Genomic DNA, 27,117 nt, shown 5'->3' with positions numbered 1-27,117 from the left:
TTTTGTAAATTACAAAGTTGTTACCACATGCAAAATCAGAAGGTGATCATATTTTAAAAAAAAAAAACCACACCACAAATGAAACATCTAATTTCTCTTCTGCATCTTCACAGCATTCAATCATTATCTTACCTACATAAACAGTTTCCTGTAAGAGACTCTCTCAGCTTCCCATGTGAACAACTCTTTACCATTTCCTCTAGACATGCAAACTGATTGGCCACCATTGGGATTCTGACTCTTCAAACTCCCTGGGAAACAATTTCAGCTAAAAGCTACAGCCCTGAAACTGGAACTTCCACCAGCTAGTAGAGATTTAGTAAAGACAGGTAAAGGTTTGACTTTGTCTAGCCAACCTTGGGCAATCTCCTGACTTCCTCAGGTAGCTGCTTGAGAAAGTGCTTTTATGCACTGGAAAATGAAACTACTGCAGTAGAGAGTCAACCCTAAGGGAAATAAAATAACTAGGCAACTTGTGCGCTGAAGTAACACAACCTTTATCCTAAAAAAAAAAAAAAAAATCCACCATGGTTTTCCATCCTTATGGAAACAGTGAATCCTCTGAAGTAGTTTTGATTTTGCTTTGAATTGGGCTGGAGATGATTTTTCTCCCCCACCCCCTTAAAAACAAGCACAAGCAAAGTGCATATTTACACACTCTTTTACTACAGGAAAAGGCCATTTTGACTGAGAGAATTGAAAACATACCCACCAATAAAGGCTGTCCAGCAATCTACACTGTAAATATTCAGAACAAAAGGCTATTTTTCTACTTTCCTAAAAATATTTGTGACTCTTCAAAATGTAACCTTAGGAAAAAGGTTCTAAAATCAATTTTAACTAGAACTGTGAGCAACTCATGAAGGGGCCTCAGTAACACCTGGACAAAAGATGCAGTTTGTACTCTTTTTCTCTGCAGTAACTTCAGCATGTGCCTTGCACCATAATTAGAGGAAATGAGTTCCTACATACCAGCTACAGCATTTCTGCTGTGTTAGTTATCATAACTCTTTCTGCCAACTGCTCAAAAACCCCAGTCTTTATGCTGCATTAAGTGCTGTATTCTCAATACTCAGATGTGCGCTGACAAGTTTGATGACAAGCAAGCTCCAGAATCAGACAAGCTATTTTTGGTCCCCTCAGTGGGGGCAAACTATCCTGTACCTACACTACTTTTGCTCACTGAAGCCCATTCTGTGCCTATCACGCACAGTATTTGGCCCCTGTCTCACCTGGGACCTACGCGATACTTGCAGGAATTTCTGAAAGTTGTTGGGTTTGGTGTTCTTCAGCTCAAAGTGCTAAAAACAATAACCGAGTGTTTACAGCACTAAGCTAAGGGCATGCACATGCTCCAAGGTATAACACGATGAGGTTGCCAGGGTATTCAAGAGAAGCAGGCCGGATGGAAATCATGTTTCAGAATTGTCCTAGGCAGAAGGAGCCAAACTTCAAGCAATCCTGGATCACACCATCTGTCTCAGGCCCACACACAAACTATCATAGCAGCTCTGCCCATGTTCCCTCTTAGAGGGAACTAGTCTGCTTGCGCCAGAAATAAGACCATGTGTGAACAGGCGGGTAACACAGTGAGAGTGACCTGGAGCGGCATATGGAGCAAGCCAAGTTGCAAAAAATGGATATAACACATTGCCAGCAAGCAATCATTACACTAGGGAGAGGAGCCGGTATGATTCACTGGAGACGGAACTCATTAATGCTCCAAGCTCACAAAAACGAATTCAGTTCTCACATTAGCAGAAACTGGATTGAAAAATTAAGTGATTTTTTTTTTTCTCTGCATTCCTATCTATGAAAGCACCTGCTACCAAGTAGCAGAGCTCAGAAACGTATCCTCCTGCTTGCTCAGCGGCAGATGAAAGGCAGACTGAACGCTCTAAGGAAGCTCACTATCAGAAAAAGTAGAGAACACTGTGTGTGGATGCAAATCTGTGTGATGCAAGTGTGTTTTGGGTGTATTTCAAGGATTCAGAAGCAGAGCGGTGGGGTTGCTGTCAGGCGCACATCAGATAACGATTTAAAAATGGAATAAAACAAGTGAAGAACAGATTAATTCAAATCCTTCTTTCAAATACATCTCAGACCAAACAATCAATTATGGGGCCACTCAAGATTGAGCACACTTCCTGTGCAACAGTTTAATCCTACTTTAAAAAAAACAAAACAAAACAAAATAATGCCTGCTGGGAGGGATTTTCACAAAACTTCACTATCAACACGTTCAGACTCATGACTGAGCAATGAAACAGCATTTTTTGTATTCCCTAATAGAGTTATATTTAGTCACCTTCAGCAAAACATTACAAAAGCAAGTAAACTATATCTGGAATCAAAAGAATTCAAAAGATCAACAAAATATAGAGGTTTAATCAGGAAAGCTTCAATCGACAAAAATCACAAAAGTCTTAAGCATTCATTTGAGGGGCTGTAGAAACATGAAGGCAAACCAAACTAAAATAATTCAATTAAGCATCTTTTCCAAAAGTGCTATTCTTCAAAAACTATATCCTTAGTTGAAGAAAAGGTAAGGCTTTCTTTTCAGAAAGGCTAAAGAACTTAATGAAACAAAATCCTACTTCAAACATGATTAATTTCCAAAGCCTATCAAATAACCTCAACTTTAAAAGAGAACTGCAAGTGTAAAATTGGGGTATTTTAAAGTATATTTTAGCATTTTAAGTAGAAAAGTGACAGAGCCATGAAAAACAGAAATATTCATTGAAAGGGACCTCTGAAGATGCCACCACCTGCTTGACGTCCTACCGGTTGCCAACGCTAGGTCAGGCCAACCATGACATTGCTCAGCCTAGCCCCGAAAGCCTCCAAAGATCAAAATTCAGCAACCCCCTCTGGCAGATCTCCAAGAAGTAAAACTTGAATCAGAATTCCAACATGAAGACTAATTTGTAAGAGACAGCATAAAATTCTGGAAAGAATTATGAAAACCCATACAAAGCACAGCTCGTATTTTCCTAGTTTGGGAAAGCGAGATTCACATTCCTGTCTTATTATTGATCAGTTTTCAAAACTTCATGTTAGAACATCTGGTGACACACAGCTCTGTGCAATAGTGTCATGTGAAACAGAACACACTAAAGGTAGAAACAGTTTACATGAGGACTGGACTTTTAATTGTCCCAATATTTAGGAATTTCCGATTCTTTGAACATTGGACCCTTTGGGGAACTCTCCAGACCCCAAAAGGGGAGATGACTTTATTTTGAAAGGTTTAGCTATGCCTGTTGTTCTGAAATGTTTAGATTTTTCTTGCTAAGAACAAAAGTGCCTCAGCTTAAAATCTAAACATTTCAGAACAACAGGCATAGCTAAACCTTTCAAAATAAAGTCATCTCCCCTTTTGGGGTCTGGAGAGTTCCCCAAAGGGTCCAATGTTCAAAGAATCGGAAATTCCTAAATATTGGGACAATTAAAAGTCCAGTCCTCATGTAAACTGTTTCTACCTTTAGTGTGTTCTGTTTACATGAGGACTGGACTTTTAATTGTCCCAATATTTAGGAATTTCCGATTCTTTGAACATTGGACCCTTTGGGGAACTCTCCAGACTCCAAAAGGGGAGATGACTTTATTTTGAAAGGTTTAGCTATGCCTGTTGTTCTGAAATGTTTAGATTTTTCTTGCTAAGAACAAAAGTGCCTCAGCTTAAGCATCCTAAGAGCAAGGGACTAAGCACCAATTTCTTTTGGAAACTTCAACAGTATTTTAAACATGGGATTCAAGCTTGAGAAACTTAGAAGTCGCCAAACTTTTATACTCAAAGAAACAGTCAGCTCCCTCTTTGTAACATGTCACAATGGAAGTGTATTACTAGTGACTTTTTAGAAGAAGTCCTTCCCAAAAAGCCCTTAAAAGCTAAACCATTAAATACAGCAAAAAAGTATGCGTGTGTCTCCGGCCTATCTCCAACCATTGCAAAGGGCTTCAACACCAATAACTGATTTTGCTTTTCTGTTTCCCAACTGCAAGATATAGGTTAGTCTTCCCAAGGGCCAAAATCCTTTAGCTTAAGTGCCTGCACTCATTTAAGCTACGTAGAAAAAAACCCAAAACCAAAACAAACCCAACCACCAGCTTCCACAACACACATTACGCTTAGTCCAACTTAAAATACACAAAAATGCAACACAGCAGATTCTCATGTGTTCCCCTTTGTAAGTATTCTTGTTAGTTTTTTCCTCCTATTGCTTGACTAATGTTTTAATTACTAATTTTTTTTAAAGAAAAACAGATCAATACCTGGAAGAATTTTGAGCTCCGCTTCATCACTGTATTTGGGGGTCCCACCACTTTCAATGATGCAGCGATAGAGTCCTCCATCCAGATCAGTAGCATTGCTAATAATTAGAGCTCCACTTGGTAATTTAAATACACGATCATCCAGAAAGACCGGCTGGCGATCCTGCTCCCACCTCACAAACGGTGCAAGGTCAACATTGACTTCACAGTTAAGGATTGCACTGTTTCCTTTATAGACAGATGATGATTCTGGCTGACTAGTGAACCTGGGAAGGCCTGCAAATAAGAAATAGAAAAGTTTAAAAAGTAACAAGTTAGAGGTATTCTGAAGATGACACCAAACTTTGAAGTCCAAGTCAAGATTCATGAACATAGTTTTAAAAAAAATTAAGCTGCTCTCCAACTCTTTAAAAACCTTAACATTTGATAGCACAATGCTAAATATAGCTGGCATAAAGGCAAATAAAACCAGTAATAAAAGTACTGATTTCAAAACAAAAGTAGTTTTAGAAACAAGCAAATGTTGACAACAAAAGAGAAGTCTTTTGAGTCCTCAAAAATGGGAGGAGACATGCAAGTAACCTCTGCTCACTTCTCCAGTGTTGCTGCTATCCTTAATGAGTATATACCACAGAAGTGGCAAAAATCAGGATAGTCTCTCCGCCTGTTACATCCAACAGTTCGAACCATATTCTGTGAGAGCTACTGATTCACTTGCAGTGGAACGCAGATACCCTCTAGTACTCACAAAGAGAGGAGTTCTTGTATACCTTCCACTCTCAAATTTACAGTCTACACGACATCTTAATTTACCACCTACAGCTGCAAAAAGCCTTACATATAGCGCCATAAGGTAAAAATTGCATTTGTTCATGTTGCAAGTATTTCTCTTTCTCACATTAGTTTACCTGAGAACTGAGTTTCTCCACAGCACAACACAAAGTGACCACTGCCATGCTGACCCGGCAGCGCTGCACAACAAACGTGTCGCCTTTTGAGTAAAAATGTTCTCCAGAAATACCCGAAATCCACTGAATGGCTTCACATTTGTTTTGGGTGGCCAGGTCCTGGTGTTGGCAGTGGGGGAGCTGCCAAGGTGGCCTCTGTGAGAAGAGGTTGGGGACTCCCCATGTCAGACACGGTTGCCACTGGTTCCAGCCATTTCCACAGCGGCCCCACAGAGGCCACAGTTGAGCCAGCTAGCGAAGCTGGTGGCACCTCTGTGAAACCATATCCGAGAAAGGGGAAACCACTGCACAGCAGTGAGGAAAGCGTGAGAAACAGCCCTGCAACAGGCAGGTCAGAGCAGGAGGAGGGAGAGGAGGAAGGGCAGCTCCGGGTGCTGCCCTGGGGAGACCAGGCTGGAGCAGGAGACAGAAGAATCGGCAGAAGGCGGGAAGTTGAGCCTGAGAAATGGGAAGAGGGCAGGGAAAGTTGTCTTCGATTATGCCTCCGTTTTCTTACCACCCAATTTATTTTCATTGGCAAGAAATTAAATGTGATTTTTTCCTGTCCTGGTTTCAGCTGGGATGTAGTTAGCTGTCTTCCTAGTAGCTGGTACAGTGCTATGTTTTGAGTTCAGTATGTGAAGAATGTTGATAACACTGATGTTTTCAGTTGTTGCTCAGTAGTGTTTAGACTAGAGTCAAGGATTTTTCAGCTTCTCATGCCCAGCCAGGGCACCTGACCCAAACTGGCTAACGGGGGATTCCATACCATGTGACGTCCCATCTAGTTTAGGAACTGGGAAGTGGGGGGGGCAGGGATTCGCCACTCGGGGACTGGCTGGGTGTCGGTCGGCGGGGGGGGAGCAATTGCCCCGCGCATCATTTGTACATTTCAATCCTTTTATTACTACTGTTGTCATTTTATTAGTGTTATCATTATCATTATTAGTCTCTTCTTTTCTGTTCTATTAAATCGTTCTTATCTCAACCCAGGAGTTTTACTTCTTTTTCCTGATTTTCTCCCCCATCCCACTGGATGGGGGGGAGTGAGTGAGCGACTGCGTGGTGCTTAGTTGCTGGCTGGGGTTAAACCACAACATTTCCCCAAGTCAAGGTTGTTTTGCCCGTTACAATAACTGGCGAGTGATCTCCCTGTCTTGGTCCACAAACTTTTTAATCTTCTTTTCTCCCCCTCCAGCCTGTTGAGGAGCAGAGTGAGAGAGCAGCTGGGTGGGCAGCCAGCAGCCAGCCAAAGTCAACCCACCGCGAGTATTTTGCACAACAACTTCCCATAACAGGGAAGTATCAGCTCTTCCAACAGAAATACCCTTTCTACCATTACTGGTATAAACAAATGGTTTATCAATAAAGGCAACAGAACACAGTATGGGGGAAGAAAGAGGACAAAGCATGGGACAGGAAAAAGAAAAGCCTCCTCACTCTCCTTTTTCCATGGTGGTTAGCTATATTATCAGCTCTCCCTTTTGCAGTTTGCACAGAGACAGTTGTGCGGTCAACACTGACACACGGGGCAAGGCACAGCTTGCTTGCTGCAGTAGCAGTCTCAAAGTAAAATTTTCTCTTTTTTTTTCTTTTTTTTTTTTTAATGCTCACACTTAAAACTAATATTGTCATAGAAACAGCCCATCAGTACTCTCGACATCTTACCTTTCGCTCTCAATACCGCACAGCTTCAAGTACACATTATGATCTTTTTCTTTAAAGTCAGTACACTGTGTGCCTTCAATACAAAAGATGGGAAGTGGGACTCTGGGTTGCACAAATCAAACCATCCTAATACAATTATTCAAGCATGAGAATGGAGCTTGCTGGGAAGCAGTAGGCTCTGGTAACCTCTAATTCAGTGCTACGGCACACTGCCAAGACCCCAGATCAGAAAACACACACACAAGGTCTCTTCATAGGTGATGCCTCATAGTCATGATTATACATGAATGAGGCTGGGACAGTTTAAGTCAGTTCTCACCTTTTCCACTTCTTTTAGCAAGCCTAAGGGTGAAATCCCTTTTTCATTATCTTCCATTTTCAGAAGTTTGACTTAACTGGAAAAATTTTCATTTATCTCTTGTGAAGATGATTCTTTTACATTGTTTTAGACGCTCGACTCATTTCCAGACAGTTCAACCCAATATTTTTACAAGGTCTCACATAGCACCAATTTTTCTGTATTTTTACATTTATTTCTTAAATACCTAGTTCAGTGCTTTGCAATTCTTTCTTCCTTTAAAAAGGAATAATAAACAATCACTCAGATCAGGGACTTTAACTTGATGTTGAAATATGCAAGATACCCACGGATGAAAAATACTGCATAGGTCTTCAACGTGAATGGGCGGAAAAGGGATGGACAAGTTATCTACCTCTTGTGCCTCAACTTCCTAGTGAAGTATATTACCACATGCTGCTTATCAGTTATATACTGGTGCCAAAACTCCATCTCCTGTAGTTTTCTCTGTCCATATTCACTATATTTGCCTATGAAAGAATCTATAACATGTACTTCTTAGTTAAATGGTACTTTCTATCATTTTCAGCTTGAATCCCCATTTACTTTCAAGAAAATCCCACAGGTTTTTTGTTTGTTTTTTTTTTAAACTGTCTGATCTTTGCTCTCCAATTTTTGTAGAAATCTTTGGAGAAGTAGCAAGAAGCAACACCTGATGTCACATGTTCAGGCTTTTCTCACTGGAATGAAAAACTTCTTTATTTGGACTGTAGAATTGTTCATTATTAGCATCCACTTAAGCACAAATTTTAATACATACTTTTCATAAAACTTCTGTATATTATTTCTCCCACAGAAGAATAAGTCTGAACCAGGCCAATGGCACCAACTCCAGTGCTCTGCAATCAAAGCCACCTATGTGAGAGATTAATTTGAGCAAACCCACAAAACACCATCTTCACATCTTATATTAAACATAAGACCTACAGTAAAAGACCAAAATCCACAAGTTATCATGTGCCACCACGTGAGATCAAAAATGTTAATGCAATGAGAAGCAGGACCATACCTGCTCTCTAGTTGTGGCTAACCTCTGATGCTATAGAGAGAAAACAAACTGAACATAGAACACATATATAATTGGGGAGGGGGTACAAAACCAGAGACCTTCCCAATCTTTCAGAACAGCTGGACTGAATTCTAACACTTTACATTTTTAACATACAGATCACTTCTGTTTTGTCAAGCAATTCCTTCCATAACTTTGTACAGGTCCTTTTCCAACTGTTACATACTTTCACCCCTCTTGGAATACTATCTGGAGGCTCCTGCCACAACTTCATTCCTCTGAGAATAAAGTTTCTAGTTTCCCCTCCCAGTGTATTCGCAACTAACTTCTAGTCCTTTGATCTTGACCTTGTTTTGGTATTAATTATTTTGCATCTTTGATATTTATCTATTACTCCCTCCCTCTAAGGTATTCATAGGAATAAAAATCAGAGCTTCTTTCAACTCTCCTTCAGCTTAATGAAGCTGCAATCTTTAGTTTCTTTTCCTCATTCCCCTAACCATCCTATCCATCTTTAAAGACTCAGAATCACAGAATCATTTGGGTAGGAAGGGACCCAGTCAGAGCAGAGTCACCTACAAGGTCAGAGGGGGTTACTCGGGGATTCGTCCAGTCAGATCTCGAAAATCCTCATGGATGGAGACTGCACAACCTCTTGGGCAATCCATTCTACCACGTGACTGTCTTCACAGTGAAGAACGTCCTCCTTAAATCCAGTCAGAACCTCTTCTGCTTCAGCTGATATCCACCACCTCTTACCCTCCCACCATGCACCACTGGGAGAATAACAAAGCGACAACAGACAAACTGAAGTGCCTATTGTAATTTAAGATCACAGACATCCATGGAAACGTAACAAAATTACTTCTCTGTGTCTATTGAAAAGGTCTTCCCAAAAGATTTAACAATCACATTAACTCTCTGCACCCTGGCAGGTTACAATCAATCCTATAATCCACCAACTAGCCTTCTTTTCTGTTGTAAAATCACCAGTCCCTCTGTGCGAATTTAGTACAATACCAAGAATGTTGCTGTATCTGCTTGACTTTGCACAGTGTGTTAATAAGTTTCACCATTATTCAGCCTACAGCATTATTTAATTCTTCCTATAACACCATCCAGGCCACAGCAAGAGTAACAAGGTGTCCTAAATTTGCCACACTTGCTAATTTTGTAGGTATAGACTTTGTTCTTACAGCAAAATGACTGATGAGGATGTTAAAGATGATCTTTCTAAACTCCAGTCTCTGAGACATCCTTCCATTCTGAGAATCTCCCTCTCAATATAACCCACTAAATTTTCATAATTACCTCAGATTCTTATCAATCTCAATATTCTCATTTAAATTCCTATCATTTTGACCTTTAATAATTTCTAACGGGACTGGGTATCAAAAGGCTGTATTGCAGCATGCCCATCATATTATAGTGCTCTAAGACATCAATTGCTTCATCAAGAAACTCAGATGCAAACAGCAGACAAAAGTCATGTTACAGTTCAGCCTTCTTCCCATTTTCCTCTGTCTTAATTACCCTCACCTTCAAAATCCCTTTTAAAAGGGCACAGTGTTGGGATCAGACTAGTTGGTCTATGATCACCCCTTGCCTTTTTGGACACAGATTCTACAGCAGTTATTCTTCAGGAAGAATGTACTAGCCCCTGAATTGACAATTCATTAGAAATCCTTATTAACAGACCTAATTCTAATTCTTTCACCAGTCTAGAAGGGAGTCCTGGACCTCCTCATTTTGTCAGATGAGCACTGTGACTTCAGTTTTCACCTCAGCTGTTGCAATCTCTTTACCCTGTACAACTACCACTTGTACAGTTACTGTATTGGCAACTTACAGCGTGAGAACATTACAGGAGGACTAAAGCCCTGCAATTTCTAACATAATCTCAACTATGCTTTAATTTAAAATAAATCCCTTACTAGTACTATTCACTTTTAGGACAAGACAGGCATTGTATATTCTGTTGTGTGCAGGTGCTCCATTAAGGTTAAATAAGCTTTAAGATGGTTTCATTACTCACTAGCAATGAAATTACAGTTCATTTTCCAGGTCATCTTAAATGCCAGTAAAGCCTTTATTTGATCATAGTCCTGTGTGTTTTTAAAATGTATATTTTAACCTAGGCTATAATTTTGTCCTGAAGAGTAATTTTCTCTTATTCTAAGATTATTTGCAATTTGCACTGCTTAAAAGCCTCCATTGTGGAGGAGGACCCTTTTGCTTTAGCCAACAGACAACCACAAAACAATAATAATGTATTACAAAAGGATTTCTAAATATAAGCCTTAATTACTATTAATTCTGAGACCTGTTTATAAATACAGTAACAGGTCCCAGAGTGCTGGCATAGCTCCTGCAGCAACATACTACTAGAAAATACTCTTCCACCTACCAGTCCAGAATCTTTCCATTAAAGAGCTTCTCTTTTCCTCTCCAAAATATCAACTGATCAACTTGTAAGCCTGCATTTCCCTAACTTTCTATAATTGTTTTTGAATGCATTACTACATAAGCAAATTCAGTCTATTTAAACTACAAACACATTTAAAACTATTTTTTTTAAGTTAAATTTTAAAAACATTGATACTTTCTTCTCAGTGGTTTGTATTTCCCAATCACTTCAATCAACAAGACTGAGCAAGAATATCTAATGAAAATTAGTTACATTTCTAATGAGCAAGCAGCACCCACTCTTCACCCACATGTTGCAAGGCATTCAGTTGAAGATATTACCCCATCTTTTGCTAAATGAACATAATGATAAGTGATACTTTGGGGTTCTGATATTAAAGACAATTTTTTCATGTTTGTATGTACATTAATCATCCTGTGGCAGCACACATACGTTATCTATCGATTTTAGGCCACTGAAGGAAAATACTACTGACCTAGCAGGAATGCAGGTTAATAAACTCAATTTAGGAAGGTTGATTTTCCACTTGGAATGTTCTCTAAACACTGGTAGGATAACACCTAAGCAGCAGTGCAATTCTCACATGCATACAATAGGAATTAGATGCAGCACAAACTTCAAGTTTTCTCCTAGGACAATGCAAGGGAGGGGGTGGGGGGGGAATAAACTCTGTCCCTATTTTCTCCTTCTCTTTTGTCTCTCTCTTCCCGTCATCAAAAGACCAGAGCAATGGCAGGAATGTGAATGAACAATCTACTTAATGCAAATTTGTTCCATTCAGCCGGCATTCCCAGTCTAAGGGTTACTGAGATTTGTAGCCCATTGTCTCGATTTCTGAAAAAGATGTGCCTAGAAGAGCAATAATTCCCATGCTCCTGGAAAACACAGATGGTAAAAATTCTGGCTATAGTCTGCTGCCTTCAATGGAGCCAGTATTTCATCTCCTGTACTTTCCAGAAGAGGAGGAATTCATTGCACTGAGCCAGATGCTAATCTAGTTCAGCAGTCTCTCTGCGACCATGGCCAGTGCCAATCATTTTCAAGGAGGCTGAAAGAAAAAAACCTTCCATAATCAACAATTACTAAGTAACTTGCTCATATGACAATGTTCTAACTAACTTCAGAGTAAATGCTTGCCTTCTGCTCTAAATACTGACTGTCAGCAGTCACTGTAATGCTCAATTTTATTTAACATGGATGCCATTACCATACACACATTTAATCCTCTTTAGAATCCTACTAACCTTTTGGCACCAATCTTGCCAAATCAAGACGGCAACAGAAATAAGAAAAGAGAATAACTTCCTCATCTCTAGGGCAACCCAAGGCTGCACAGGAATTCACTTTTTCCCTGCCTATTGCAGGGTCGTGTACCTTTACTACATGGTCACAAGCCTGTCAGATCAAGTCTTTGTGAGTGTTTTTGTCATGTGCCTGAATATCCTCTACTGCTACTGCACAGATGGAATTTAACATAATACTTTGTATAAGCATTAAACAGCTCTGAACACACACACACACACACATATTACATGTTTATGCAATTAACTGCTTCCCAAAGCTGGTTTCAGGCCTTTTTTGTGGCATCTTGTGCTCAGCAAATGTTTTCCCTGGTTTTTTTCCCCTGATTATTTCTATTGCAGTACGGAAAAAGTTAAACACAGGAGTAGCTGACAGTTTTTCCAAACCTACTACCTCCTGTATACCAGCTGTGAAAATCCTCTGTTGCGCAATGTTACTCTTACACAAGTTTCTCATAACTTACCCAAGTCTAAACTAACTTTAGTAGTATCACCTACAGACATTGCGACGCTATAGCTTTCACCTTACAATCCTTCTGCATTAAACTGTTCTGTTCAAACATAGAGACTGTGAATGATTACACAAACTGCTGATAATTTTAAGACACTTTAATTTTCTTCCCTATTCTTGTTTCCCTAATCGAATTTGAACTTATGACAAATCCATAAGTCTATTACTACTTCATTAAAATAGCCTCTTGGGAAGCGTGAAGATTTTAGCAATGCAAGTAGGTAAAGGGGTATAGAAACATGATACCCTATTGTTAAAATAGCTACAACATCTGTTATCCTTCAGTGAAGCAGCGGATCTTAAAGATGCCGCATGTTTTGTTAGTGCATCAGCTTCTCACCCGAACCCTGTTAAAAATTAATAAGTCCAGCCATCTGTGGACACTTCATTAAATTATCACAGATCTTTTTCTTCTCCTTTGCTTGAACATTATTCAGCATCATTTGTCTGAGTGGCAGAAGTGTGAAACATGTTTTAAAATACAATTTTGTTAATAAGACATATTTCATGAATCTCACTAGCAAATAGATTAGGCTTCAGAATTACAAAACATTCATGGAGAAAATAAGTCCAGCATCACCTGAATTAAGATAAGGCCAGATGCTTCTAGTCCCTTCTACAATGAAGGAACACCAACTATCATGTATTTCCCCCCCCCCTTGCTTAGGAAAGCTAGACCGGAGAGAATGCAACCTGGCCTAAAATCTGGGCAGGAGACAACTGGTCAGGGGAGATAAGAGTATTCTTAGAAGGATTATAACATGAAGAGAAGAAAACCTACCAAATGTCCTTGTTGGCTAAACTAAAGCAGGAAGTATGTGAAATACACAACACGAATGAGAAATTTCAGTACGTCATCAGACTCCTGACTTTGTTAAACACAGCCTTGGTAACATAATTAACATGGCATATACTGATTTAAAAAGCTATCCCTTGATCAGAATTAAGAAACGGGGAAAGGGAAAGGATGTCATTGTACACATCAGTAACAAGCACATTGACATAAGTACCTATATGCATATAATTACACACACAGAGTAACCTGGTATGACCCCAGAGCTGTTCTGAACTGGCAACTGAATGTGAGATCTCCTGAAGTCCCTTCCAAGCTCAATTATCCAATGACACTATGCTATGGGGAAGCTATACAGAAAACTATGGAGAGATACAGCAAAATATTGCACAAAATACTGTGCAAAGAAGAACAGAATTACACCTGTCAAAACAAGCTTCTTACAGGGAAAGAAGAAAATTGATCATGCCCTGGAGCACCAGGTTAGATTACACCAATTTGAGGTTGCCATCATCCCCTCTCAAACTTGGATCTGAGCTTTGCCACAGAACCACAAAGTAAAAACAAAACTAAGCAACCACACACGCACAAATTTAAGAGGGTGTTTGGACTAGTAAAGCACATCAGAATATTCTGAAGTTTTACCTGACGAAAACGTTTCTCTTAGGATTTATTTTAAACAAAAAGTGTTTATAGAGTTGTCCTTTACAAACCAGTGGTAGACTTTGCAAAGCCTAATATCCTGAAAGCTCAAACCGAAATACAGCAGCGTAAGAACACAGCCATGTAGATGTCAGAAAAAAAAAACAAACTTACAAATTGATGTGATCAAATCTGAGAGAGTATTAAAGATCAATTCTGATTCTGAACTGTATTAGAGATCAATTCTGATTTTGAACCAGGCCACAGAAAGCTCAGAGTACCTGTTGAACTCAGTCCATCAACAGAAACAAATATACAGAGAGATCCTGACTTAAGAAACCTTGCTTAGCCTGGAACAACTCTTTACACCTTAACCAGGACGCAATAATCCCACGTGAACTTCTCTCGCAAAAGCTTGATGAAAAGAAATGAGACAAAAGTCAGCAAGATAATCCTGGTGAAACCACTAGACTTGTCTCTTACTCAGTATTGTGCTGTCAGTCCCAAGTCAAACATCTAGAAATAACTTTACGATGCCAACTTTGCCAAACGCTACCTTTGACAGAAGTCGCAGGAATAACGAAGTACTCAGACCAAGAAATAAAGAGCAGACATGATGTATACATCCTGATATTGTAACAAATGGGGTATGGGCTCCTAACCAGAAAGAAAAATAAAATAATAAAATTAAACAGCTGAGTGTATGCTTGCTATGTTCTCCGACATCCCAAGTCTATAGTGATGATCCAGGCTCACAGCCTGACCAGCTCCAGCTCCAGGAGAAGCAGTAGAGGAATTTCATGAATGAGTAAGACTGGCTCTGAGACGGGATGAATGCCTGGTGCCTGGTAACTTCAAAATGAAAGACAGTTGCTCTGCAACTGCAGAACGTGTCCTGGCAGAATTTTTAATGAAGATAACTGGATGTGTATAGCTGCTCAAGTTAGGAGTGAAGCACTTACAGAAAACCCTAACGTAGTAAGATTCAAGTATATTTTTTAAAAAACCTAATAATGTAGAAGGAAGAAATGCTAAGCAAGAAGTTAATCCAGCCTTCCTTAATGGAAGTAGATCAGAAACCTTTTGGAGGAAACAAGAGAGATCAGAAATTAAGAACTGGTCTTTGCTAAGATATTGAATATGTTGAAGAACAACAAGACTAGAGAATAGACCAAGGCTAAACAAACAAATCCAAATTCTAGTCTGGTGATATCAAGAAAGGATCAATATATTATTCCAGGAATAAAATGGGAACAAGAAAGGTGATTGAAGGAAGATCTTCAAAAATACAGAGGTCATTGATGACAACCATAAACTACAAGAAAGGTAATGGTAGGTGAGGTGGGGGATGTCAGTCCATGGCACAGCAGAAGGTCAGGCTCAGAAAGTGCTGCACAAAACGGCACAGGAATACAGAAAAAATAATTTGGCTAATGGAGTAGGTGAAATAATAGCCCCATTAAAATCAGAGACAGGACTTGCAATTAAGGGGCCAAAGAACACAAAAGCTCCAGCATCAATAGCAGCAGTTCAAGGCAGCAGGAAAAGCTGCAGTAGCCAAAATGAATTTGATCTGTACAGACACTCAGAAACACGGTAAGTAGACATTTCTAATACCACAAAAAATGAACTGAGGGTGTGCAAACTATGGAATAATTTAGCTGGTACTGTTGAAGATCATTCTAATAGTGAGGACAATGAAGAAAGCACTCTGGGATTTCAAGAGAAGACCTTTAGATAAGGTATGCAGATTGCCCCATCATTTAAGAAACCTCAGGTCTTGATCAATACACTGCCTTAAAAAAAAAAGTACAGGCTCACAATTACTCTTTCTAAAACAAAATCAATAGCCATAACAAAAGAAGAATAAGATCCGAGTATTCTGGTGAAAGAAAAGAGCTTGACAGGTTAAATAATTTTAGATCCAGGCGAGGCTATGAATTACGAAAGCTCATGTGAACAAGCTATTCAAAGAAGATTAATGCACAGAAAGGACTGTCATGATAAATTTATCAAGAAACTGGAAGAAAGGAAAGATCAGAAAAACTTTTACAGGCAACTCTACAGACAGTGACAAAGACAGCTGGTACCTGACAACAGACATTTAGAGATAGGAAATAAACCAAACAATTTCCCAGAGAAATACTCAGAATCTATAAATAGCAACGAAACCCCTCAAAAATAGAGTACTTGAAGACTGACATAACAGGAGACATAAATACAAAGAAGAAAGAACTTCTACAGATACAAACATCTAGCTGAAAAAGATGATGTCTAGAGACAATAAGGATACATAGCAGAAAGGAGGAGAAACACTAAAAGGAGTATAACTAGCAAATTATTCAATAAAACTGTAGGTCGCTCAAAGGGATCTGGAGAAAAACAGCTAAGGTGTGGATTATCACACCACTGACCCTTGAATCATGGACAGTTGCTAGCAATTAAGCTCATCGTATCCGAGAGAGTTTTTTAAAGGTCTCTCCATAATGAAGCCTTTCTTTGCTTTATTTTTAATGTGTTCAATCTGAGAACAGTCACAAAAGAGCAGAGCGATGGTGCAGCTAATTCAGGAATTTGACTTTAGAAGCTATTAAAGAAGGAAGAGCAACACCTTTACAGAAACCTATAAATTATCTAGAGACATTTCCCCATGCCCCCCCCCCCCAAATAGGGGGTTATATATGCAAGTAAGGAGGAGTTGCAGGGTTTTTTAATAATTTAACATTTTTATTTCTAGTGTACTTGTGAATGATGAGACATATCATATGCTTTCAAGAATGTTACCAAGAACTAACCTCACTGAAATCAACCATAGCAAGTTTCCTAACTTAAATTTTCCTTATTAAAAATAATTTTCCTCCATTTTGTTTCCTTTTCAGTGTCATTAAACTTCCTCTTGAATTTCTATTATGAAAAAAATAAAGAATTTATCAAACACATACTTCTGCCATGATACTTCTTACCCTTACAGCTTTTGTGTCATCTTTCATTTGGATAGGTGTGATAGTACAAGCTCTTATCATTTTCAAAATGCAATATTCAGTTGAGTTAAATCTGAACAATGCCAGTGTGGAGACCCTTCACTTTTACACTAACTAAAGCTGAAACGTCTTGTTGAATCCCACACTAGAAAATGCAGTGAGTTAAGAATACAGGCTGCATATATAACTATCACTTGCCTGACAGTTTGGGATTTAGTGAGTAATCTATGCGAAAATTTGTCAAACAAAATTACAAAAGGGATTGCTGATGCTGACATGCAAAACAAATAAGGAAAAATACATATTTGAGTGAAAATATTAACAAATGAGAAAGCTAATCTAAACAAAGTTCATCCAACTTTCTTGTTTGGGGGTGTTGATGCATCATCAATATGCTCTCACCTTCTACTTTTGCATCACCATCTAGAATCACCCATCAACAGATCATCTACTATAAACCCAAGTCATTTCAGAAATTTGGCACTGAAGCTCCCTTTTACAGAATTCATGCTTCTCTAGAGATTGGCTATATTGCCTGCCGCATTTTCAAAACCAAAGGTCAAGATTTGAATGTATACTGTAAAGAGCTTTTAATTTTTATGACTTACAGTAAGTTTATATTATTTTTTGAAGTACATGAACATAAAGACAACTTTGTCCATTAACCAAATGCACAAAGGATACTTTCATTGCTAATTACAAGACTTAACAATTTAAGTTGCAAGCTGGTAAACTGATAAAACCTAATCTTTTTGGTTTATGAGATGGAATGTTGCACCTAAGATAATGCCTAATTAAGATAAATCTTAACTTAATGAATGACCGCAAGATTTAAACACTTCTGTGCTGTGTGTTTAAGAATCAAGAATATTAGCTACCACAACCATCTTAAACAAGATAATCACAGCAAGAAGGGAGATTTCCACTACGTGTAAATGGGATAGCTGGTAATGGACATCTGAGGTTTCACCAATTTGGATTTTTCCTCCTACATCTATCCATCTGAGAAAGGATCCATAATCATCCCTCCCCACCCACCCCCACCCCCCATTTTCTGACTGGGCTTAATAAGGGATCTCTCATTGCACATTAATTCTATTCTAGAAAATACATACTAGTTTGCTTTTTTCTGAACAGTAACGTGAAATTGTTACTACAGCAGGAAGTTCAGGCATGAGTGTTACAGATCTACTTGTGCCCCCCCTCCTATAGCTACAGGAGGATTTGTTACCCTCCAATGAGCACAAATAAGCTTTAACTAGCTCACTGACCCATGCAATTAGGGACAGGGATAATACTAGTCAAAATAGGCTCTGATTTTACTCGATATTAGGTGTAATAAACTTTAAACAGAAAAGCTTAAGAAAACCTGCATTTTTAAATAGAAACAGTGGTTTTAATATCATCCAACTAGCAAATTAGAATCTCTTCACCTAGGCTATAACTTGATCATTAGATATCAACGACGAGTTTAAAAAGAAGCAGGTCTAAAATTCTCCTGCTGTGGGCTTTCACCCAGGATGAGAATAATCAATTCAGCTGCAGACAAATTGTACAGCTATCTGCTGTGGATGTGGCAAGAAGCTGCCTGACACTAAATCATTACTTGGTAGACTGCTTTCATATGAGTTGCTGGAGCGAACACAGCGCTCTAAAAAGCACGATAAATTCACTGGACAGAGAAGGACCTGAAATCAGGCTCGAGGAATTACAGGAAGCAATTCCTGGCATGCACACCACAAAAATAAGGGAGACAGACCAATTGCTGCCCAAGAGAGAATACATCCTGGATCAAAAGCAACACTTCCTCTGCTCTGAAGTCTAGAGAAGTTACTATGTTGATACCCTGCTGATCTCTCTAAGGCTTTCAGTTCAGGTATGAAACAACAGATTTAGTTTGATGAGATTTCTGCTGATTCATTTTAAAATAATTACTTCATTCATAAGCAATTCCAAGTCCTCCCCTGCCATACCCCCTGAAAAGAATTAAATTCAAACAAACTGGGAGAAAAATTGTACCCTAACTCTCGTTAACACCATGTGAGAGGTATAGAAGTCATTCAAGATCAGAATAAAACATCAACATCATTTTGCTTTGGCATTTGTTTGGGTTTTGTCAGAAAGGAAGAAGGAAAGGAAATAGATGGTATGCTAGCAGTCTCTCAAAGGCAAAGCCTTCCAGGCTGCACACCCAAAAAGTGAAGCGCTCCATATCACCTTTGGTTCCCATCTCACAAATTTATGCAGTTACTGAAAAAAAAAAAAAAAAAAAAGAGATGACAAAGTCTACGAATGCATTTTTCCTAACCTTACACTGAAAATATTTATAATAGTTCTGAATCTGGACCTTTGCTTTCACTCCAAGTACTAATGTAGATCAGTCCAAGGGCTCGCAGAGATTTTTTTTCCTACTTTAACTGGACAAATGTGGACTGTAAGAATTTAGAGTGACATACAAGGTAGAACATTTATTATCTTACATGTCTAAACTCTCATGTTTTTAGTAACGGCTGACAGAAACTGTACAAAGTGCAGTTTTGTTAAAACCACCTTTCCCATTTGACTGTCATTGACAAGAAACGCATTTTGATCTAAGCCAATTTATGAAAAATGCAGATGCTTTTTTCACAGAAAATGTATTTTTGCAAGGAAATTTTATCACCCATGTCACTTACTTTTACTGCTCAAGTGCTCTTAAGTACTCTCCACTGTAGTATCTACGCTCTTAGTTTTTTTTCCAATTCCAAGGTACTAGAAGTTCTTTATTCATGAAGACCAGATCAAGATTTCCCCCCCCACACTCTTAAAGGAAATATGCAATGCTGAGTAAAAAATGTTCTGTTATTTCCAACCTAACTGCATCTCCGAGGAGCTGATATATGCACATAGTTTGTTCCGCTCAGCCACTGAGCTAAGCTTCTCTCTTATCCTTTAGGGATGGCACAGACACACACACAGTCCAGGAAGAAATAAAATGCTGTTCAGTTGTAACCTTCAAAGTTAGGCAAAACTTGCAAAAGACATGCAATTCCAGAACCACACAACTTTTATGCAGTTCTTAGTAGTTACAGCAAAAAGCAGAGATAAAATTTCAACCCAAATTAATGCTTGAGCAAAATTCTTAATTATTCACCATTGTTTATACATAAGTGATTTGATATTAAATACCTAATACTATAACATTCCAGAAATTAAGTTCTCACAACCATGACACATCTCTTTGATGACGTGCCTTGCAGAGATCTAGCTTTAATTGCAAGAACACATCCATCCAGGTCCTCCTCTCTCCCACAAACTGTGCTCAGGCAATGTCCGGGATAATAATTTCTTGGCCGCAACTTTACCTACTGCATATCACCCCAAAACTGTAATGGATACAGAATTACTTATTTCTGCATGGTTTTCTCTTAGCATACTCATTTACAACATCTTGGTACATTATAAAAAGTAATACTCTAAATTTATTGAAGATAAATTCTTTATTATCCCATTGAGAAAAAAGCAAAGCATGGAGATCTTCTTGAGACCATATAATGAGCCTGCAACAGAAGCAGGATTAGACATCAGCATCTCCTGGCTCATAACTCAATTAATTCCTCCAAGCCACATTACATTAAATACCACAGTAGTTGCTATAGACAGCTCTTCTAGTCATCAATTTGGAAGCCCAAAGCTATAGTCAAGATGCAAATAAACCTTAAAAAGGCAATCTAGTCAGCTAAAAACTGGAACAATTTCTCAAGTGAAGTTCATTCTCTACATCCGATGTAGCGACATCAAGTAAATCGCATTGGTCAAGCACAACTCAAGGGCTTGACATCCTCATTATTGAGAAGTTCTGTGCAACGCTACGCAGCACGTCAGAGAATACAGTTTGCAGTTTTCCGCCCCAGTCTTAAGTCTCCTGCTCACTAAGGAATCATCCTAACTTTTTGCAATCCCCTGACCAAGGGGTTATGTATCTTCCAAGCTGTACAAGACCTGAGGGAGCAAGATCATGGAGCATTTCTTTCACCACACAACCCTATCCTGTTTTCTGGCCCCTGAGTTTGATTCTATACATGGAGGGAGACCAGTCAGCAAAAGGAATGAAAGTGATTATGTACTGCATATCACATGGATACGACCGTACCATATACAAAGGGACAGGTAACTGCAAAGTCAACACATTCTGACATTTAGCCTTCAGATACTTGATTTCACAGACAAAAACATTACTATGAAGGTTTTAAATGAAGTTCTGATAAGAAAAACAGTGAAGACAAATTTTATTAATGAAGCTGCAACAATCCCTCCGCCATGCCACAGCAGTAGGATCTGAAGCCAAAGGCTTTGGCAGTCCGGTAGCTACATGATTAGCTGAACTAATGAGCAGAAGGAGGAGGGTTTATTCAGGTCAGAAAAGCAGAGAACTACAGAGAACACCGTGCCGAGAGCACAAAGTGCTAGAGCATACTCAGAATTAAACTCCAAATCTTCTTCCCAAGTGTGTACATGATGTGCCCCAACCCACACAAGTATTACTAGTTGTAAACGGAAAAACGGGAAGTCTGTCAAGGTTTCAGCGTTTGTGTTTTCAACACAAAACAATACTGGAAGCTTCACCATGAGTTTTCTATAGGAGTCTCAGTTACTCCTCAGTAAGGAGTCTCTTACTTCTTTCTCAGTAAGAAACCTTAACTCTCACACCTCAAAAAACCTGAAGAGTAAAGGCTCCTCATCTATTATCACATATGGAAAAGGTTCTTTAAAAGCACACTGTCAAATGCACTACAAACTTGCCAATCCACACCATCATCAATTTTCCCCTGCCGTGACACATTTATAGCACTGTGTCAGAAACATAAATTGAAGCAAGAAACCAAGAAAGTAGGTCTGTAACATAACACACTCAGTCACTGTCTGAACAGTCCACACTCAGGTATTGAGAGTGTGTGTTTTGGTCTGATTTTTTCATACAACGGGTGACTAAGTCCCTCTGTCACCTTGCAACACCTTGAATTATCAGTATCTGTCATCCCATGGCAATAAAAGAGCTTTAGTTTCTGACATTCAAAAATTGTAGATCCGTCATACTATAATATATAAAAAGTTCTTTAAATAATTTGAGGAATTTATGAAAATTTATCAGCCTGTTAGACCTTTATGCAAGACTCACCACAGGTAGATTGCTCAGCGTTATCCATCGGCTGTTAGGGAAAACAATGCAGTTATAAGACTAAAAACTCAAAACCTGTATTCATTCCTATGTATGGTGGAACACGGCACATTTTTACTGGATTTTCATTGCCCTGGCCTACGTTACTCACCAGAATTTGTCATTTTCAGGCAATTAAGTTATTTATTAAATAAGAAGCAGTTAAAAATTGCAAGCTATGCTTCATAATATTCTCTTTTAAAGAGCTCAGGTGCATTGCAGTACAACATTCACACACACCATATGAATTCAACATACCACTGCTCAATTAAGAAGGGAATTAGCTACCTCCCACTGTTATCTTGAGGCCGAGGAGAGATCTTACTATGCTAACCATCCCCACACTTACCGCAGCCTGAAAGCTTCCAATTAAAAGAAAGGGCGGGGGGGGGAAAGAAATATTAAAACCCACCGATAAAACTGAGGGATTCAAATGAGGTCAAGAAAAGCAATATAGTTAAACCAGAATTTAAATATTCTATCTCTTATTCCAAAGCCTTCAGCAACTAAAGCTACCCTTCCCCCCCAACTGAAGGATTAAACTGTGCAGTCTTGCACAGCTCTTGGCACTTAACTGAGTTAGTAAATAGGTTTTCACACCTCTACATTTGACAAATCTTTTGGAGCAGCAGAACAACTTATGCACACTGCAGCCAGAGGATGCTCTTGTGCAGGTTTCTAACTTAACAGGATGGCATAAGGCAATGCAGACCATGCGTCAAGACCATTTACCTCTAGTTCTGAACAACAACAAAAAAAAATCCACAATTTTTATTGTATGGAATTGATCAAAAATCTAATACAGCTGTTAGGCCAACATGAGACAAAGGGGCAACTATTTGTGTGGCAAACATTCGTATTGGCTCCAGTTAGACTATACTTGTTCAGTTTTCTAGCAAAGATTTTTTGAAAACAAAACTCACCAGAACTGCGTTGGGTTAGATTTTGTTTTGTGCGGTTTTTTTGTTGGTTTTGTTTTGAGTTTTTGTTGTTTGGGGTTTTTTTTTTAAACTAAAAGTCTCTTTAAAATCCCATCATTTAAAAACTATCAATTAAACTAGTATCTTCTCCACTAATACGGGGGAAAATTGAACTGGAAATTTTGAAGACATTTTGGATTACCTTCATTTTTAACCCCATTAACCTTACCTAATGATCATATAGACCAGAATGATAACAGAAGCAAGACACTGAATGATCTCATGTGGAAAGCAGCAAAATTAATCACAACAGCAGCAATGTAAGAAGGTGGTAATTGCCTGAGAAGTGTGTGAGAACTGCTTTTATTGTCCTCATTGCCAAGAAACTTAGAAATGCATTTCTCATTCAGAGACTCTAAAAGTTACTCCTTTAAGGTATAAAACCCCCATTTTTTTATTTCTGACATTTCTGATGTTTCACAACAATGCTACAAGCTAACTTAACCGCAACAACATCAGAATATAAATGACAGTAAGCAGCAGCTCTGGGAGATGCTGTAGCACTAGTCAGGAAGAATTCATTACCTCGAGACATTTATTAAGCAAAGGAAAAAAAATTGTTTGAAAAAGGCTGGCAAACATCATTAGAGAAACAAAAGAAAATTGCTTCATGGGCTTTTTTCCTAGTTACGTTGCCTTAGTTTATCTTTTTTTTTTTCTGGTTGGTTTTTGAAGTCTCACTCTTACTAAGTAATTATAAGTCTCTTCCAGTTATACTGTTTACAACACACACAGTCTGACACTCCCAAGCCCTGAGATACAAGCAAATGACATTCTGAAAATAGATCGCTTTCCCCAGTCATATTCTTTATTTTTTTATAAGCAAACTTCACTCACTTACTGCTTTCTACCCCCTAAACAAAAGCTGTTACCAAGTCATGTCTAAAGGTTACTCAAAACACCAAAGGTGAGATGATGACTTGGGTTTCTTACATATGTCAGGAAAGTTTTAAGCATTTGGTTGGTTGTTACTTTTCAAACCTCCTTGTTCATACCTGATACTCAAGAAACAGAAAAATACAAAACCCCAGCACTCCTGCTTTCTCTGCCAGTCTTCCAGTTCTTTAGGGACCGTACACATTGCTAGCTTTTAGGAGGTTCTCAAATGTTTCATGACAGAGGGCAGATAAATCTCAACATATAAGCAGGCAGAGAAAGTTATTTTTAAGTGTATTTATACATAAAGGAAGTAGAACCCTGCTCTTTTTTTCCCCTTCTAAGCTGTGGTAAATCTTCATTGTGACTACATGCACCTGACAGGGTTTTTTTAATCCATTCATTCCAGTTTTCCTGATCTTCAGCATTTCCTGAGAAACACCCACACATGAAGCCGCTTAGATGAATAGAATATATGACAACTTTCAGCTAGTAAAATGAGAGATACAGTCCCAGTTTCACTGGTAACTGATGAAACTATCTTTTCTGTTCTTGGAAAGCACCTTCCTTCTTTTGCAAGGGCAAAGCATGCACCTACTTTATCATGGTGTTAGTTATACTTGACAACAAAAAGAGACTTACCTGCTACCGCGAGCTTTGCTGTTCTGCTGACAATGGTCCCCAAGCTTTCCACAGTTGCCACACATTGATAATATCCTTCATCAGGTTTATTATGCTTGGAATGCACCACACTGTTTATTAATAAAGATCCATCTGGTAGCAACTGACGACGGTCATCTGACACCAAGTTTAGAAAAGTCCCATCTTTTTTCCATTCAATTTTTGGAGAAGTTTCACAATAAGCTGAACAGTTCATTATAACAGAAGCTCCACGAACTGACAGAACATCCATTGGCTCCACCAGAAAGTAAAAAGGAGTGAAGGTTCTCACAAGGGATCCTGTAAAACACAAATCACACACCACACAATTTTTGGGTTAGCCTTCTACATTTTTAAAACAAAAAATGCATCCTCATTTCTAAATATCATAATGTGCATAAGAGCTATCGCTACTCGCAGTATTGTCTCCCTGAACATATTAGAAATAGCTTGGTCTATGTGACAGCATTTTTGCTTTGACTATTTACACCAATGGACTCTTAAATTCAAAGAGGTTTTCATCCCTAAAACATATTTGTCTGCTCATATGGGAATCAATATGGTTCATAGTCCAGAGCAACCCATTGCAGGCAGAAGTCTGCCTCATCAAAACTTATGCAAATATATGTGCTTGGGTACCACATCTATAACAAACAATACGTACTCTTAAGGTGCTTGGCCTTTTGTGGTATGGGTGTCACACCACAACACTGTGGTAATTTGTTTTGTATAACAAAGATTAAGAAACATTAAGAATAACTCAGCCCTCAAGAGAAAGAGAGTCTCCAATTCTGAGCTTAACACATCTTGCAATGTGATTACTTTTCCATTTTAAGTATTCCCAAAAGAGTTCTATAATTAACATCTACTTTGCATTAAGAAGTGAATTTTAAGTACTGTACTTCTGGTGTACTTGGTCAAGCAGAAATATTGTGTATCAATATCACTTTGACTTGTCTTAACTTAATTATCAATAGAAAACAGAAAGAAGAAAAATTATTTCAGGGAAGAACAGTTTTCCAAATCAGCATACGGTTGGGTTGAGAGAAAACAGGGTCTTTGTTTTTAAAGCCAACCTTAGAAATAACATCCAGGCTCCCCACCTACACTCTGACAAATTCCACCTTTCCTCCACTTGGGGACAGGGAGTGGGATACATGTACAAAACATCACAGCGATATAAATTGAAATACTACTATCTGTCTACCAGCAAACCAAAAATGAAAGCACCAGACTAAAAGGTTAACAGGGCTTTTGAAGCGAGTCACTTCAACCCAGAGCTGCAAGGATTCCTCCTATCTTCATATAAAGAAAGCAAGCCACAAAAGGAAACACTTAAAAATGCCAGCTGAAAACAAACACACAGCCAAACTTACAAAGACTTTTTGCAAGGCCTAGAAAATAACTATTTGCCATAGATGCAACAGCTAAATGACAATCCTAATGAATAAAGCATATTTTGCAAGCACTGTGTCTACTAATGTACTCTCAGCATGAAGTGGCAGACTCGGACCACCCTTGTCTAAAAATTTTTAAAATAACTTTTTGAAGTCACATGCTCAAAGCATACCATATGAGAATGTTCTTTAACAGCTATGGCAAAGGAGTTCAATTTCCCTTTACACAGCAGTATACAACCACTGAGGAAACAAAAACAGTAGCTTCAACTAAAAAGCCTTACAGTTTTGCTAACAGGGTTTTTTTTACTGGCCATCTACAGGACAATAGGCTGTTTAGAGAGACCAGAAAGGAGAAGTCACTGGTATTGTGTTTTTTTGTTTTGTTTTTTTTTTTGGGGGGGGGGAAGTTCTTCCGAGAAAAATAACCAACCCAAAACAGTGCAAGTGGTTTCCATCATTAAGCTATCTGTTAGCATGTACTTCAAAGCCAACATGGGGGGGGGGAAGTTGGTCTTTAAAGCCTGTATATAGTTCTTAACAGCAGTCTTGAACTTGGGGGGAGTGAGCATTGCCTCCCAGTTACATGTAGTCTTTAAGATGAACATTCAGACAATAAATAAAGCGGTGAAGACAGACCTCTTCTCCATTGTACTGCCCAGGTCAATACTACATTATTTTTATCTGACACTGGCGTAGCAAACATACCCATGAACCAGTTTACTTGATCTGGCAGTAAGCAATACATGATACAGTAAGAAGGTGTTTTTCCGTTTAAGCACTTCTCCTAAGAATGCAAAGGCAACCTGTACCACTTGTGAGAGGCATTGTTAGAAAAGGGTTAAAATGCATTGGCAAATACAAAATGAAGCTTTGCCACACACATGAAAACCTTCAGAAAGGGTCATAAAAATACTCATCTCAAAACTATTTAATCTTCCACAGTAAGGTTGCTAATTAAATGCTGAAGTATGTTAAGACCACCTTGAAGAAGGCTGTGCATTCAATAACCAGATTTGTTTCATTAAGTCACAGAATAATTATGAAGCCTGTGTTTTTAGAAAAAGTACAAATATGAAAGAGACCTTTACTTG

At 38.6% G+C, this 27,117-nt stretch overlaps 1 protein-coding gene across 1 annotated transcript in view; it reads right to left on the bottom strand.

Moving 5' to 3' along the window:
- Window positions 1-24,926, bottom strand: part of NEO1 (neogenin 1) — a 147,676-nt gene extending 122,750 nt beyond the window's left edge. The window contains exons 1-2 of the mRNA XM_010571591.1: window positions 24,609-24,926; window positions 4,276-4,551 (exon numbers count right to left, since the gene is read on the bottom strand). Of these exons, the coding sequence (XP_010569893.1) occupies window positions 4,276-4,551; window positions 24,609-24,879 (547 nt within the window). The 5' untranslated portion in view covers window positions 24,880-24,926. The remainder of the gene's footprint in view (window positions 1-4,275; window positions 4,552-24,608) is intronic.
- Between the last annotated feature and the right edge of the window lie 2,191 nt (window positions 24,927-27,117).

Source organism: Haliaeetus leucocephalus, unplaced genomic scaffold (genome assembly GCF_000737465.1).
Source record: "Haliaeetus leucocephalus isolate CR32 unplaced genomic scaffold, Haliaeetus_leucocephalus-4.0 Scaffold339, whole genome shotgun sequence".
NCBI classification, from domain to species: Eukaryota; Metazoa; Chordata; class Aves; order Accipitriformes; family Accipitridae; genus Haliaeetus; species Haliaeetus leucocephalus.
The sequence above is the reverse complement of the archived record's forward strand: the minus strand, read 5'-3'. Positions and strand labels throughout refer to the sequence as shown.